Source organism: Pollicipes pollicipes, unplaced genomic scaffold, assembly GCF_011947565.3.
Source record: "Pollicipes pollicipes isolate AB1234 unplaced genomic scaffold, Ppol_2.1 Scaffold_4295;HRSCAF=5057_pilon_pilon_pilon, whole genome shotgun sequence".
NCBI lineage: Eukaryota > Metazoa > Arthropoda > Thecostraca > Pollicipedomorpha > Pollicipedidae > Pollicipes > Pollicipes pollicipes.
In genome coordinates this window covers 15,536,936-15,550,514 of record NW_023596461.1, presented here as the reverse complement: position 1 = coordinate 15,550,514, position 13,579 = coordinate 15,536,936, and the positions used below count along the sequence as shown (strand labels likewise).

At 48.9% G+C, this 13,579-nt stretch overlaps 2 protein-coding genes across 2 annotated transcripts in view; both read right to left on the bottom strand.

Moving 5' to 3' along the window:
* The window catches only part of LOC119097211 (uncharacterized), a 71,794-nt gene extending 63,896 nt beyond the window's left edge, over window positions 1-7,898 (bottom strand). The window contains exon 1 of the mRNA XM_037220265.1: window positions 7,886-7,898. Within this exon, the coding sequence (XP_037076160.1) occupies window positions 7,886-7,888 (3 nt within the window). The 5' untranslated portion in view covers window positions 7,889-7,898. The remainder of the gene's footprint in view (window positions 1-7,885) is intronic.
* A 6-nt stretch (window positions 7,899-7,904) lies between these two features.
* LOC119097210 (chloride channel protein 2) overlaps window positions 7,905-13,579 on the bottom strand; it is a gene marked incomplete at both ends in the record, with an annotated part of 87,007 nt that continues 81,332 nt past the window's right edge. Inside the window, 1 exon segment of the mRNA XM_037220263.1 lies at window positions 7,905-8,002. Coding sequence (XP_037076158.1) covers window positions 7,905-8,002 — 98 coding nt within the window.

Sequence of the window (13,579 nt, the reverse complement as noted above, 5' to 3'; positions counted from 1 at the left end):
AGTACACAACGGTAATAGTAGGCACAGCGGAGTGAAACCAATTAGATAGAGAACATGCAACGCCATTTTACGCCACGCAAGCATTCCGCGAATTCAGGGTTGCGCAAAGTGAAGTGCTATCTCCCGAGGTTAGATGCTCCTGATGATCCTGGTCTGCATGCAACATATGCGAGGGCATAACTATGTGCATTTTTTCGGGGCAGGAGTCATAATCAGATCAATATTTGTCTGCCCCTTTACTCTTCGTATACAGAACCGTGCACACTACTTTGTATCGAGAGATGCTCTGACTCAGCCGCATTAAAATCGCAACCACATATACGCACACCAATGAAACGCTAACAAATTTATTACACAAGGAAGAAAAAAGGGTCGGGACATATGCACGTCCTAACAATTTCACAGGAATCTCATGGGATAATGTTAGATGTGTGGCAGGTCATCAATATGTTCGGTAACGACGGCACAGAACGCTTTTGTCCGGGCGCAAATGTATCATAAATCTCAATCCCGCTGGCTGTTCTCAACGGATTTAATCATGCATTTTGGTAATCGCTACTGCATGCTGGTGAAATGTTAAAGGAAATGTTCCACATTTGCATGGCGTTTTTAATTGAAAGTAGCCATCTTGAGGACGTTTTAATGCAGTTCACGGATATGCTCTTTTGAGACCCTAAAAGGCTCTGGTTCTTGAGTTACACGCCCGCAAAGTACGAAAAGGCTTATTTACACCCAACTTCAAAATCGTCTTCTGATTAATGACGCCATAGAAACGTCGCTGGATCCCCGTGATATTACAGGCTGTTTTTCGTTTATGGTCAAAACAGCATGGACGCTGATGCATTCGCAGAGGCGATGATGCTGCACATGTGGTACAGTCCGAGGAAGATGATTGGTTGTCAGTAAGATTTTACTGCTGAATGCGTATCGCGAACACAAGCGTGAGCAACTTCGGGTTTTGCGACACTCGTTGTGAACGGGTCATTTTTCCTTATTTCTAGACCACAGGTCAATGTTATAAAAACAAACGCCACTATCTGCAAAAAAAGTACAGCACCCAAACAATGGGCACTTCCCAGAAGTTATAAAAATAATACGCGACGGCAAGTCTGCCTTTTTTCTTCTGCTGGCGTTTTTTTTCTTCTACTAACGTATCATTTACAGACAGCTCGGTTGGCGCCTTACGTACCGGAGCACATAACCTTGCACGGGTTTGTGGGTTAGCAGGGCATTATGAATTAGGGAAACATTACAGTAATTATATATGTATATATATATATACATTTTTCCAAGCATTTCACATATATGATACGGCAAATTTAAAATCTTGAACAAAAAATTGTGTTTTACAAGAAGAACCTCTTGAGCTGCATTACCATGAAACCCCGTTAAGACTTTGTTTTGAAGGGGAGTTACGAAGTCCGGTGTTGTGACTGAAGATCAGTGTGGAAATTGTGAGAAAACCTGCAATTTCATAGTCCCGCGAGCTGTGCAAATGTGAGATCACACTTATTTGACAAAAGTGTGAATCGGGGGCTCAAAATGCGTGTGATCACTGGTAGTGTGTACCAATGGCTTGTATTGGTATTGATGTGATGTGACTACTGTTTTTTTTTAGAGTGCTTTTTAACATAATTGGCGTTTTAAAAGCGTCAGACAGTTTAAATCGTGTTTACTGTTACTAAAATTCATACAATTGTTTTCAGTGCTTCTTCCGTAAACCTGACTGCAAACATTCTCACAAATAATCAAGGTGATCTCTCATCTCAGAAATATGGCTGCATATTTTGTAAACGCTGAGACCCCAAACACCGAAAAAGAGCGGCACAAATGCTGCGTGCAGCAGTTGACGTGACGTCAGTTTGGCTTGGTAGCAGTTCGGGATGTTCATAATGTGGAGCGCTTCTTATGTTACCAAAATATTCTTCTAATCACACTAAAACCCTGTTCCTGATGCACCTCTTATTTTGTTCATTCACCAAATGACGTGCTAAATTCAATGGATAGACAACGCTGCTTGATGAACTACATGAACAGGCATAACACTACTTTATAGCATATCGGAATTGCAAAAGAAAGTTTGCTTTTTGTTACATTCATTGTTATTTGTCAGATTGCCCATGCACCCTCTTCTCACTGGGTGACACCACTGCCGCTGCCAGACATGACTGCGTGTGCCCTCTAACCACTAGGCAGTATCACTGCCCATACCAGACATGGCTGCATGTGCCCTCAAACCACTGGGCGATACCACTGCCGCTACCAGACATGACTACGTGCGCCCCTTCACCACTGTGCGGCATCGGACAGGACCGTACCCAGGTTTTTCAGGAGCCTGGGGGTAACTTGTGAAATATCCCGTTCGGTCTGCGTGCGCTTCCGGTTGCCCAGCCGACGGAAGCCTCTATTTTATGTACTGCAGTGATTGGTTTTGCAGAACTAGTGAGTCCTACCATTCAAAAGGCAAAAGCTGCTTTCAACGAACGCCAGCCATTGCGAGATTGCGTTGAGCGAGACTCTTCTGGAACCGTACGGCTGTTATGATTAGCATTAACGATTCAATCAAAGTGCTACTTATTGAACCATCTAAATTACTGTATGCATCATTAGAACAAATGGGAGCAAGTTACCAAAAAGTACTCGATGTTTTCATGCAGGTTTTTTAACTGTCCGCTTATACAACTTTAATCATAAGTTTCACAGTCATGCACCATGGACAAGGTTAAGTCGCAGTGAAGTGCCGTTTATGCTCGTTGCATCCCTCTGTGGGTTGGCGCCATTCCACATGGCGTGTGTTTAAACTGCTAGTGTTCTCAGCTTCAGGTTGATATACGGGTTCACAAAAACGCCAAAAAGTTCGCACTAATTTAGACCTTATGAAACATTGTGCAACTTAAAACCAATGTTGGATGTTTGCCACTCGGGAATCATTTAGCGCTCTTTAGAAGCCATGGTTGATGTTTCTCAGAAAATTGTTTCCAGGCAAGGTTAGCCTTTCATGGAGTGAAATGCGTATCCGATTTGAACGTTTATCATGCAATCCAGCCATTTGGCTCCAACGCACAAATGCATGCAGTAGCCAAATGCCACAGGCATTACCAAAATATATAGGCAAATTATATGCTGAACGCACACAACAGCCGGCCTCCAGATGCGCAGCGGCCGGTTTAATTAATCATGCATACAAGCATCGCGCTGGACAATGTCATCATGCCGAGCTCCCGTCCATGGTGCGGACGTGGCTGAATAGCGCGTGGACCCAATCAGCCCCTGTGCCCCGGCAGAGAGAGCCGTACTCTGTTCGACGCTGCGGTCTAGCAGGCCGAGCACCACCACAGCCAGCCGTGCGACTCACTGCACAGCCCACCGCGCGGTCCACCGCACAATCCACAGCGCGGTCTACTGCACGGTCCACCGCATGGTCTACTGCACGGTCCACCGCACGGTCTACTGCACAGCCCGCCCCACAGTCCACCGCGCATGCCACCGCACAGTCTCTACCGCACGGTCCACCGCATGGTCCACCGCACGATCCGCAGCGCGGTCTACTGCACGGTCCACCGCACAGTCCACCGCACGGTCCATCGCATGGTCCACCGCACCGTTCACTGCACAGTCTACTGCACACTCCACCGTACGGTCCACCGCACAGCTCACCGCACAGTCCACCGCATAGTGCATCGCATGGGCCAACGCATCGTCCACTGCGCAGTCCACTATGTCAACAACGCAACAACAACAAACAAAAAACAGTCTGCCGCGCGGTAAATCACACCGCCTACCGCATGGTCCACAGCACAGTCCACTGCGCTGTCCACAAAGCAGTCCACTGTACAGTCCACGACCCGGTGGTCTGAGCATTAGCCTGCCACTTCGCTGTCCTTGGGCACACAGCTCTGAAACGGTCCATCCCGGACGTAGGACCTCAGATATGACCACAACGAGCACTGCCGGTAATAACCGGTAATAACCGGCCCGCTATTGCCCTCATAACCCGGCGGGCTATGTTGTACCGCTCGGCACCGCTCCTCGCACGCAGGTCACAGCACAGCCACTTCTGTGCTGCCCCTCACGCAAGGTGCCACAGGAACATGCAGTGTGTGGCGCGTATTGAGCGGAGCCCACGTCTCCAGACATAGCTACAAGCCTGATGCCAATCATCGAGCCTGGGCAAAGCGTTGCTAAAATGACCTGCAAATGAACGTAATGCAGCTCAGTCCAGCAGAGACTGACGCCGAAATATGTTCATGCATCCTCATTTGTATCGTTATGGTCACGTCTCCCGCACTACCTGATTTTTATGGACCCCGTTATTCACATTAAGTGGGGTCATATGCGCAAATGGCCGACCTCATTTATTCCGTCACGAAACCCGGAAAGGGGACCAGATTCTAGTGAGCCGCTGTCTTGTATGAAAATGATTAAATGCTCTGGGAAGGCCACTGAGGGTGGGACATTATGATTAATGTTCCCTTTGAAATGACCTTCATCCCCATGGGCCGGAAGAAGCTCAGTTATCTTCTGAAGTCTTAAAAAAGGAATGAGGCGGAAGAACGTGAGATAGCACATTCACTCTTCCACTCTGCTGTTCATTCAGACAGCACGTGCGCTTCGTCCCATCAACACGGCTTAAGGTCATCCCCCCAAAAAAAAAATTGTTAAAAGGCACGGGATGAAGCCACCGCTGCCGGGCCGGTCGATCCGCTAACCGTGCAGTTTGTCGCGCCAGCGGACCGCTGGCCTGGCGGCGGGTCGAGCAGCACCGGGCTGTCCCGAACCATCAGCCGCCGGGCTCTGTCCCGAGCCGTCAGCCACCAGGCTCTGTCCCGAGCCCTGCTCCGCGGTACCGCCGCGGTCGGCGATCGGCTGTCCTGCGCGCGCCACTCACGACCGCACCGGCCGCGCCCGTCCCGTCGCCGCGGGCCATCTAATACATCAGGCGCGCCGGCATCCCTACCCGCCCGGCCGGAAAACAAGTGACTCTTCCGCGTCACAAGCGCCGCTCTCAAAACAGCGCGCGGCCGCCTCTGTCGCCCTGAGTGGCAGCGGGGCGTCGGCGTCGGCGTCGGCCCGGCAGGCAGAGCCACACCTGTCCGTCAGAAGTGCGACGCCAGCACAGACGGTTCCCGCCAGAGCGGACGGCGGGGGTCCAGTGTCCGGTGTCGGTGGCCGATATGTAGGTACGGTGCCATATGTCAACTGACAGCATGTTACTGGAACTTTATAGCCCCCCCCCCCCCCCCCCCACCTCATAAAGAAGTCCTTGAATCTCGGTCCCTCTATTTTCAGATTCCTGTTTTTTAATCGGTAAAATATCTGCTGCCGGAATGGCCCACCAAATTTAGGCAACTTTGTTGCTTGTGGTTAATTATTTGCTAGGTTTGAGTTGAACTTGAATATTTGGCGGCGTTTGTGGTGCCCCTGAGCTTCGATGTGTCCCGGAAATAAAGGTTATGTTGACCAAAAATGAAATTGTGGTGACCTTTGCCACGATATTTTGGTGCCCTATAGGCCCAAGAGGGGGGGGGGGGGTCATGGACGGCAGGCGCGTGACGAGAACGCATTAGAACACGAGACGACATTAGGTATCATGAGTCAGCTCGCCTGCAGCGTCATCAGTGATCCAGGGTCAGGTGTGCGAGTTTTGATGCTGACAATTTTAGACCGCCAAGAAGCCAGGGAATACTGGTTTAACGACGCTATCAAACAAACATTGATTGCATTGTCAACACTCGGCGTCTCAAGCTGTGTTCATGTTCACAAATGCTTATGATTGTGCTATAATCACCAGTGATTGCAAGCACAGCATCAAACGTTGACTATTGAAACATATCCAATAATTGCCTGGTACCGTGGTTCCACCAATATCTCCACGTATATGACAGGTCGATAACAGCCATCACAAGAACTCTGAGCTCACAATGCCGAACAGCCAGGAGCTCAAGGCTTTCCTTGTTTGAATCAAGGACATGAGGGGCTCAGGTGTCATGTGTCAGCTACCCTAAAGAGCCGGCAGCTGCAACACGTGGTCGCGTGTCCGGTTCAATAGAGTGCCGGGTCACTTTGCCGGCGCGGTGCCGTTTCACGACAGATTTGTCAGGAAGTATGAGCCATCGACAATAAAGACAAGGCAAAAAGACCTGAACAGCAAAGAAGTAGACCCGGGCAACGCATCCCTGATTATCTTCCCCATGCTCCAATGACGCTATAGGCTCCATATTCATCCTTCATTATACCGGCTGCAGATATCAACGCGCGCCTCACCAGCTTGGAACGGAATATCAGACGGACGCGCCTGTGAGGGTGCAGCATTCCGCAGCACATCGGCCAGATTACTCCCTTTCAGTGGTTCCTCAGAGTGCACGGAAGCAGCACGCCCCTGTCAGCCGTAACTCGGATGTGCACTTCTGTAACTGCAGTCCATAGCCCTCGCCGGACGGGACCTATTTTCGCTCGCGTCGTTGCCGAGGGAGAGAGGGGAGGGGGGATCTTGTCATTTCGTACAAATTGAGCTAGAGCCGCGAAACGGAAATAAGTAAGACGCTTAGTGTCAAGGGAATCCAGCTATTCCGGCCTCGCTGGTTGAGCTCAACTTGTGCTTTTCCTCTCATACACATTTCAGTGGCGAAAAAAATGATGCAGCCTCCCCGCTTACAAATTGGTACTTTTTTGACAACCATGCACAAAATTACACTCTGGATAACATTCAGTGCATAAATCGTCTAGGGCCTAGGACCATAAATGCTTATCCATAGTTATCAGACTTGGTGACCTTGTTCCGTCCTGACAACCATCACAAGGTTTTTAGCCAGTCACGAACGACCTGAAAGGTTATAGGTAGGTCACTAGCCAATAAATAAGTCTGTTTCGGTACACTTAAATCAATGGCCTGTCAACGTCGCCTGTATATCGTAAGATTAGCAGTCAGCAGTAGCAGTAGCAGTAGCGGTAGCGGTAAGATTAGTCGTGATCATCGAAACCACTGGTGATGGTTGATCAGCTGGGTGATCTTCATCATTAAAATAATCATTCGAGTCTGCTCTGAGCGATCCTGAGAAGCACAGTTTCGGCGACCACGTCGTAGCTCAGCGGCTCAACATGACGTGGGGCCATTTATTTGCGAAAAACAACACGCAACACGCCGGCTAAGCCAAAGGCTACGACGCTATCTCTTATCGCTTTGTTATTGTGACATCAGACATGCCGTTTCGGGGTGGCACCCACCCACCTAACGAGGCGACGGCCAAAACAGAAGCTCGTGCAGTTGTGCACCGCGTTTCCGCTATGGACGGCAAAACATCGGTCATTGTATGCACCGCCGCTACACTAGCACGTCTGAAGTAGCACTAGCTTACCAGTACTGGCGGGCTGTGCGTGCTGTCATCATGACTGGCGGTAAAATGGGCATAATCTGACATCAACAAGATGCGCTTCATTTGACGAGTGTGCCCTCACCTGGTCTGACGAGATATGTACATTTTGCCATAGTATGCGTGATGTTCAGGCGGAGCATCACCAAGACTGACAATGCCAAAGCGCCTTCTTACCATGAATGGCAGGATGTGCGTGTTCTCACTAAAATCTAGATGATGTAGGCGAGCTATCATCAAGACCTATGACATGTGGGTGTGCTCTAACGAAGACATAGATTATGTCGGTGTGCTCTAACGAAGACATAGATGATGTCGTTGTGCTCTAACGAAGACATAGATTATGTCGGTGTGCTCTAACGAAGACATAGATGATGTCGGTGTGCTCTCACCTGGGCTTAGATGACGTCGAGTACCCTCATCAAGGCCTGAATGATGTGGACGTGCTCTCACCAATACTTGGACGATGTGGGCATGCTTTCACCAAGACCTGGACAACGCGAGCGTGCTCTCACCATGACTGGGAGGATGTGGGTTGATCTGACCGGTGAGTTCGAACACGATTACTGAGGTAGAGATGGTGTGCGTGACGGAGCCGGCTAGCGCGGCGGCACCGACGATCGAGTAACCACCTGAGGCAGCGGCACGCAGGCGGTGTTAGAGAGCGGGAATGCGCGTCGGCAGACGACGACAAACGCCCGACGTCAGGATGCAGCGGTTGCGTGATATGAGTGCAGAATGTAACGATGTGGAGTACAGCGTACGATACTGAGTATGAGTATATGAGTTCTTATGCTAAGATATCAATCCTAAATATGCCAGAACGTACTGATAAGGCAACTTTGGAGTGCAAGCATTGGTTATATCGACAGCACTCAACGTTTCAAGCTGGATTTATGGCCACGAGTGAAATGTGAAGTGGGATGACTCCACCGCTTATTTCCCCCGGTAAAATGAAGATCGATACTGAAATTCAGAGCTCCTAACTCATAATGCCGCAAAACGGGAGCTGAAGACCTTTGTTTCCTGTATCGAGTAGAGTTACGTGCTGTCAGACAAAGAATAACTGTGTGAGAGAACAGAGTTGGGATGAATAGGCACACGCCGTCAGAAAGCAGAGGGGGTCCCTTCATGCCTGACAAAGAAACTCCGCCGCAGAGAACAGACGGGCCACCACGAGGGACATATATGTGCCGCCAGGGACAACAGAGACATGTTGTCATGTGGCGCGGGACGTGTCGTCAGAGACAACAGGGACACGTTGTCATAGAGCGCCGGGACGTGCCGCCAGGGACAACAGAGACACGTTGTCATAGAGCGCCGGGACGTGCCGTCAGGGACAACAGAGACACGTTGTCATAGAGCACCGGGGACGTGCCGTCAGAGACAACAGAGACGTTGTCATAGAGCACCGGGACGTGCCGCCAGGGGACAACAGAGACGCGTTGTCATGGAGCGCCGGGACGTGCCGCCAGGGACAACAGAGACACGTTGTCATAGAGCGCCGGGACGCGACGTCAGGGACAACAGAGACACGTTGTCATAGAGCGCCGGGACGTGTCGCCAGGGACAACAGAGACACGTTGTCATAGAGCGCCGGGACGTGCCGCCGGGGACAACAGAGACACGTTGTCATAGAGCGCTGGGACGCGCCGTCAGAACAGCCATCTGCCCTCCGATAAGGTAGACACGCGACTAGTGAGGGAATAAACGCACCAGACGTAGGGTCAAGGCAAACTCTGCGTGCCCGTAATGGTGGTGCGCATATCGTGGAAGATGAAGCAAATGTGTAACAGGTTGAAAATTTCAGCTTAAAGCATCTTTTGACAAGCGACCGGAACCTTTTTGCGGGCTGGCTATCAAATTCGTTTCTGATACTTTTTATGCAGGTAAAATATGGTTTAGATTGTCCGTTAAAATTTGAAATAATGTTTTACTGCAACTATTTTACAACTCATTTTCATTTATATGATACTTTTAAGTACAAATGGGTTTCACGGCATGCACACGATGAGTTACTGGCCTGCAACTGTTATGTAGCTTTCGTATTGCGTTGTTTTCGTAAGTTTCCTGTCAGTTGTGTGCATTGAGGCATGTCGTGAAAAACTGAGGGCAGGTTCCGATCTTATTCTCTCACTACAAATGACTTCATACAGCGTTGTCTGGCGACTCCTATGCCAATCTCGCTGTATGCATTGCCAATTTCATGCTTCATTATCCACAAAGAGAGGTACATATCTTTCCACATCAGCCGTATTGCCGGGACCTGAACTCGATCTCGCAGCATGGTGGGCGCCCTCGGACTGGCTGCAGACTGATTGACCTGACTGGCCAGTCAAGCCCGGCCATTCGCTGCCGCCGCTCTCGTCCGCCGGCCGGTCCAGAGCTCCGGTGCAACTGGAGCCTCCAGCCGGAGCGGACGGTCCAGAGCTCCGGTGTAACTGACACCTCCCGCCGCACGCAAGGCCCAAAGCTCTGGTGTGAAAGTCTGAGCGCACCGTCCAGAGCTCCGGTGCAACCGGTGCCTTCCGCCAGAGCGCACGGTCCAGAGCTCCGGTGTAACGGACACCTCCCGCCAGAGCGCACCGTCCAGAGCTCCGATGCAACTGGCGCCATCCGCCAAAGCGTACGGCAAGGCTGGTAGATGCGCAGACCGATGCGGAGACTGGGTTGTATAGTCCTCAGACAACACGGCTCCATCACATGCATTTACCTGCCGCTCGTTGCGTTTGACTATGTGGCCGAACCTGTTGCGTTACGCGTATAAGCGATGTTCTTTTTACAGCACATACCCTGCTTGCGATCGTCCACAGAATGCATACAAGTCACTGGACGCATTGTACCCACATCTAATTTTAGCGGAGTCTCTAATAGGCACCAAATCCAGTTCTGCTTCATCGTACAATCTTCCGCTGGCGTAGCAAAAGATCACGCCGGCATTCGGTTAACGTTTCTTTAAACCCCAATTTGCACTGCAGGCTTTCATTTGCATCTGAGCTGAGTCCTCTTACGGAGATCAAAGCGCTCATGCTGAGATCGATGGCTCCAATCAACCAGAATGGAGAGCTGGTAATTTCTCTTTGATATTCAGAGACGAGTTTCTATACCTAGATGACCGATCGCGTATCAAGTAATTGTTACTAGAACATCCAATGCGCTCGCTGCCAAGCGTGCCAAGACGTAAATTGACATAGTTTGCTTATCTCAAACTGTCAGACATTCCGTGCTTCACTCTAAATTCCCTTCTTAGCACCTGACATTCTGTATTTCTCAATTTCCCTTCCGCAATGGCCGGAGCTGTGCATGAGTACAATTAATTCTTGCCGCACATAGGGCATAACAAGCGTAAACAGTTTTGATGATCCGTAGCTTATCAATGTCATCAGAGTTCTCAGCATTATACACAAACCACTTTGACCTTGCGCACTTTTCAGAAAATAATCCAACCACCTGTCGTTTTTTACGAACCAGTTCGATGCCTTCCTTTGAGGCCAACAAGTGAGATGATGAAAGGCGCGTAATCATCAGACCGATGGTGTCGCAAATTAAGCTAGGCAATCTTGGTGATTCACACATATCGGTCAGTGCAAATAAAATGTTGTATTCTTTTTGTATACAAGTTTTGCAAGACACAATTTTAGTTAAGACAGTAGTAATAGCTTTATTCCTGGAAAAAAATAGAATAATGGATAAATAGTTAGGTTCTGCTATTGCTTCCATAAAGGCATGTTGCCGAAATATTAACCTAACTACATCACTATTCTGCTGGTTTTTCTGCGAGGAAGAAGGATATTGCTACTGTCATATCTATGTGAATAACATTCCTCGCTAACGCACTGAACAACTTACCAAAATTTTATGATGAAGCTTCCGTGCACATAAAAATAAATCGCATTGCTTAAAGATCGATGACTGTTGAGAATGGATCATCAGTACCGTATTTCAAAACGCTTTTTTCGATACGTGAACTGTGATTTGTAATCAATTCTGAACTAGTTCCCCATTTACCTTTATGTATTTAAAATGCAAGGTTTGTGCTCGCCAAAGTCGCATATTGATAGTGAAACCGGATTCACACGTCACTCTATAGGGATGCTTTGTCAATAAGTCAAATCAAGATAAACAACCCAAAGGGAATTCACAACTAAAATACTTTCTGAAGACATACTTTTTCGTTCAAGTCATTCATACTTGATCACTGAATGAGTTCAGCAACAATACTGGCATAACTTTGGCTTCCCTTTCCCGGATTGTTTAGGAAATCATGGCGACCGCCTCCGCCGAAGTGGTGATTTGTACTGCAGCACGTTGATGAATTTGTCGGGTTGCGGTGGAGTCAGAACGGACATGATCCAGGCACCAATAGGAACACCGCGGCTCCATGGCCACTGGAAGATATCAGAACCAAGGACACCACGAAACTGAATTTGAGCTGTCATGAGGCAAGTTCTCGTTGTCAGCGAAGATGGTCTTGGACTGTTAACGGTATAGCTTAAATTACAATTTTATTCTGGAAGTGACAAGTGCACCACGCGAACACTCGATTAGACGACAAAGGTGGCCATAGACGATATGTTTGCGTTGAGTACAATCATGCATGCGTTATCGCTGATAGGTTAATCGTTACGTCATTTCTTGAAATGCGTGCCCATCTGTAAAATTTTGGTGGACATATGCCTACTGTACGGGTAAGGTTCCTCAAATCATTACCCAGGTCTTACTAGCTATCTCCGTGATAACACGAAGGCTACGAACGAGGCGATGCTGCCGATAGGAAGCACGGGCCGAATCCTACGGGGCCGGTTCCCAGCTGACTCTCCATGCACGCGAGCTCTTTCCGGTCGGGCTCGGACGGGGCGGCGGTCACGGCTGGCGTCAGCTGAGCAGGGTCGCCTGCGAGCGTCCCGAAAAGGAGGGCGCCTCTGGGAACGCGTTGTCCACGGCCCGCGGTCCGACAGAGGTAAGCATCGTCTGCACTGGGCTGTTTATGTATGGGTCGTGGAGGTAATGTTGCTATGGTGAGCATAGCGACTGGATGCTTGTGAATGTGGTACAGTGACACCGCTGCGACCAGTGTTGCTGGAGGGGATCATCGTGTGCGTGCTGCTCTGAGAAGAGAAGAGTTTTGTCGGGGCGTGTCGCGGCACTGAAATATGAGAGCTGTGCTCAGTGGGTGTTTTCGCAGGAATGTTAAAACGCAAATTTGTACTGTGCCCATTGGGAGTGCTTGATTAAAGGAAGTAGTATGCCGCCTTTGAAGCATATTTTAAAAACATACTCTTGTGAAACCTCAGAACTAGTTCGTCTAATGCTAGCATTGGTTACTGCCATTGCAGGACTGTTAATATGAACCAAGGAGGCCAATTTTAATTATCTTAAGGTCGAAATAACGCTGCCGAGGCTTTGTTACAACATTACGTTTCTTTCCTGCAGTCGCAGCTATCTTTATCCAGGAAACCACTGAAAATCTCCCTGGGTGCGAAAGAAAACGTTGTGATTGGCCGATCGGGCAGAGGCCTGTTACCGAGAGGCGCATTGTTTGAAGCTTGAACTAGTGCGTCACAAGGATCATGTGATTCTTCTATCTCCAAAACCAAAGTGCACCTCGAAAAGAGACATTTTGGCGAACGTCAGAGGGGAGAAATGAAAGCCGCAGTATAACGTTTTATCGAATTCGCGGGATAACATCCTCATGTTCTCATATTGTGTTGTCTAAGCGGAATGTCTCGAGCATTCGCAGCATTTAGTTCACAAACATTTTGATACTTTCGAGTGTGACAGAACACACAAAATAGAAATCAATGCAAATTAATGTATTTCTTTCATAGTGGTGGGCAGGGAGTCAAATGAGATTTTTCCCGCAGGGTCGCTACTTCAACTAAACATCCTAAGCTATTCAGGAGGACTTCGAAAAGAGATTGCATTGCTGATCAACTTGCACACGTCTGGTGTAGCAATGAGTGAACGAACAAAAAAGCGGGGTACTCACTTGAAATGATAGCTCGTGCCCAAAAAGGGGTGTTGCAACGATAAGCTGAATATTGTTTGGGATAATTACGCAAAATAATGCCTGTGGATTTTGTGTTTGGTCAACAACACCACGTTAGCACGTATCCAAGCCTGACAGACATGCATTTTAATTCACATTTGTCCTCTTCTCTGTCCACCTCAAGCATGCACGGAGCTCGCCAGTAAATGACGTCATGAAT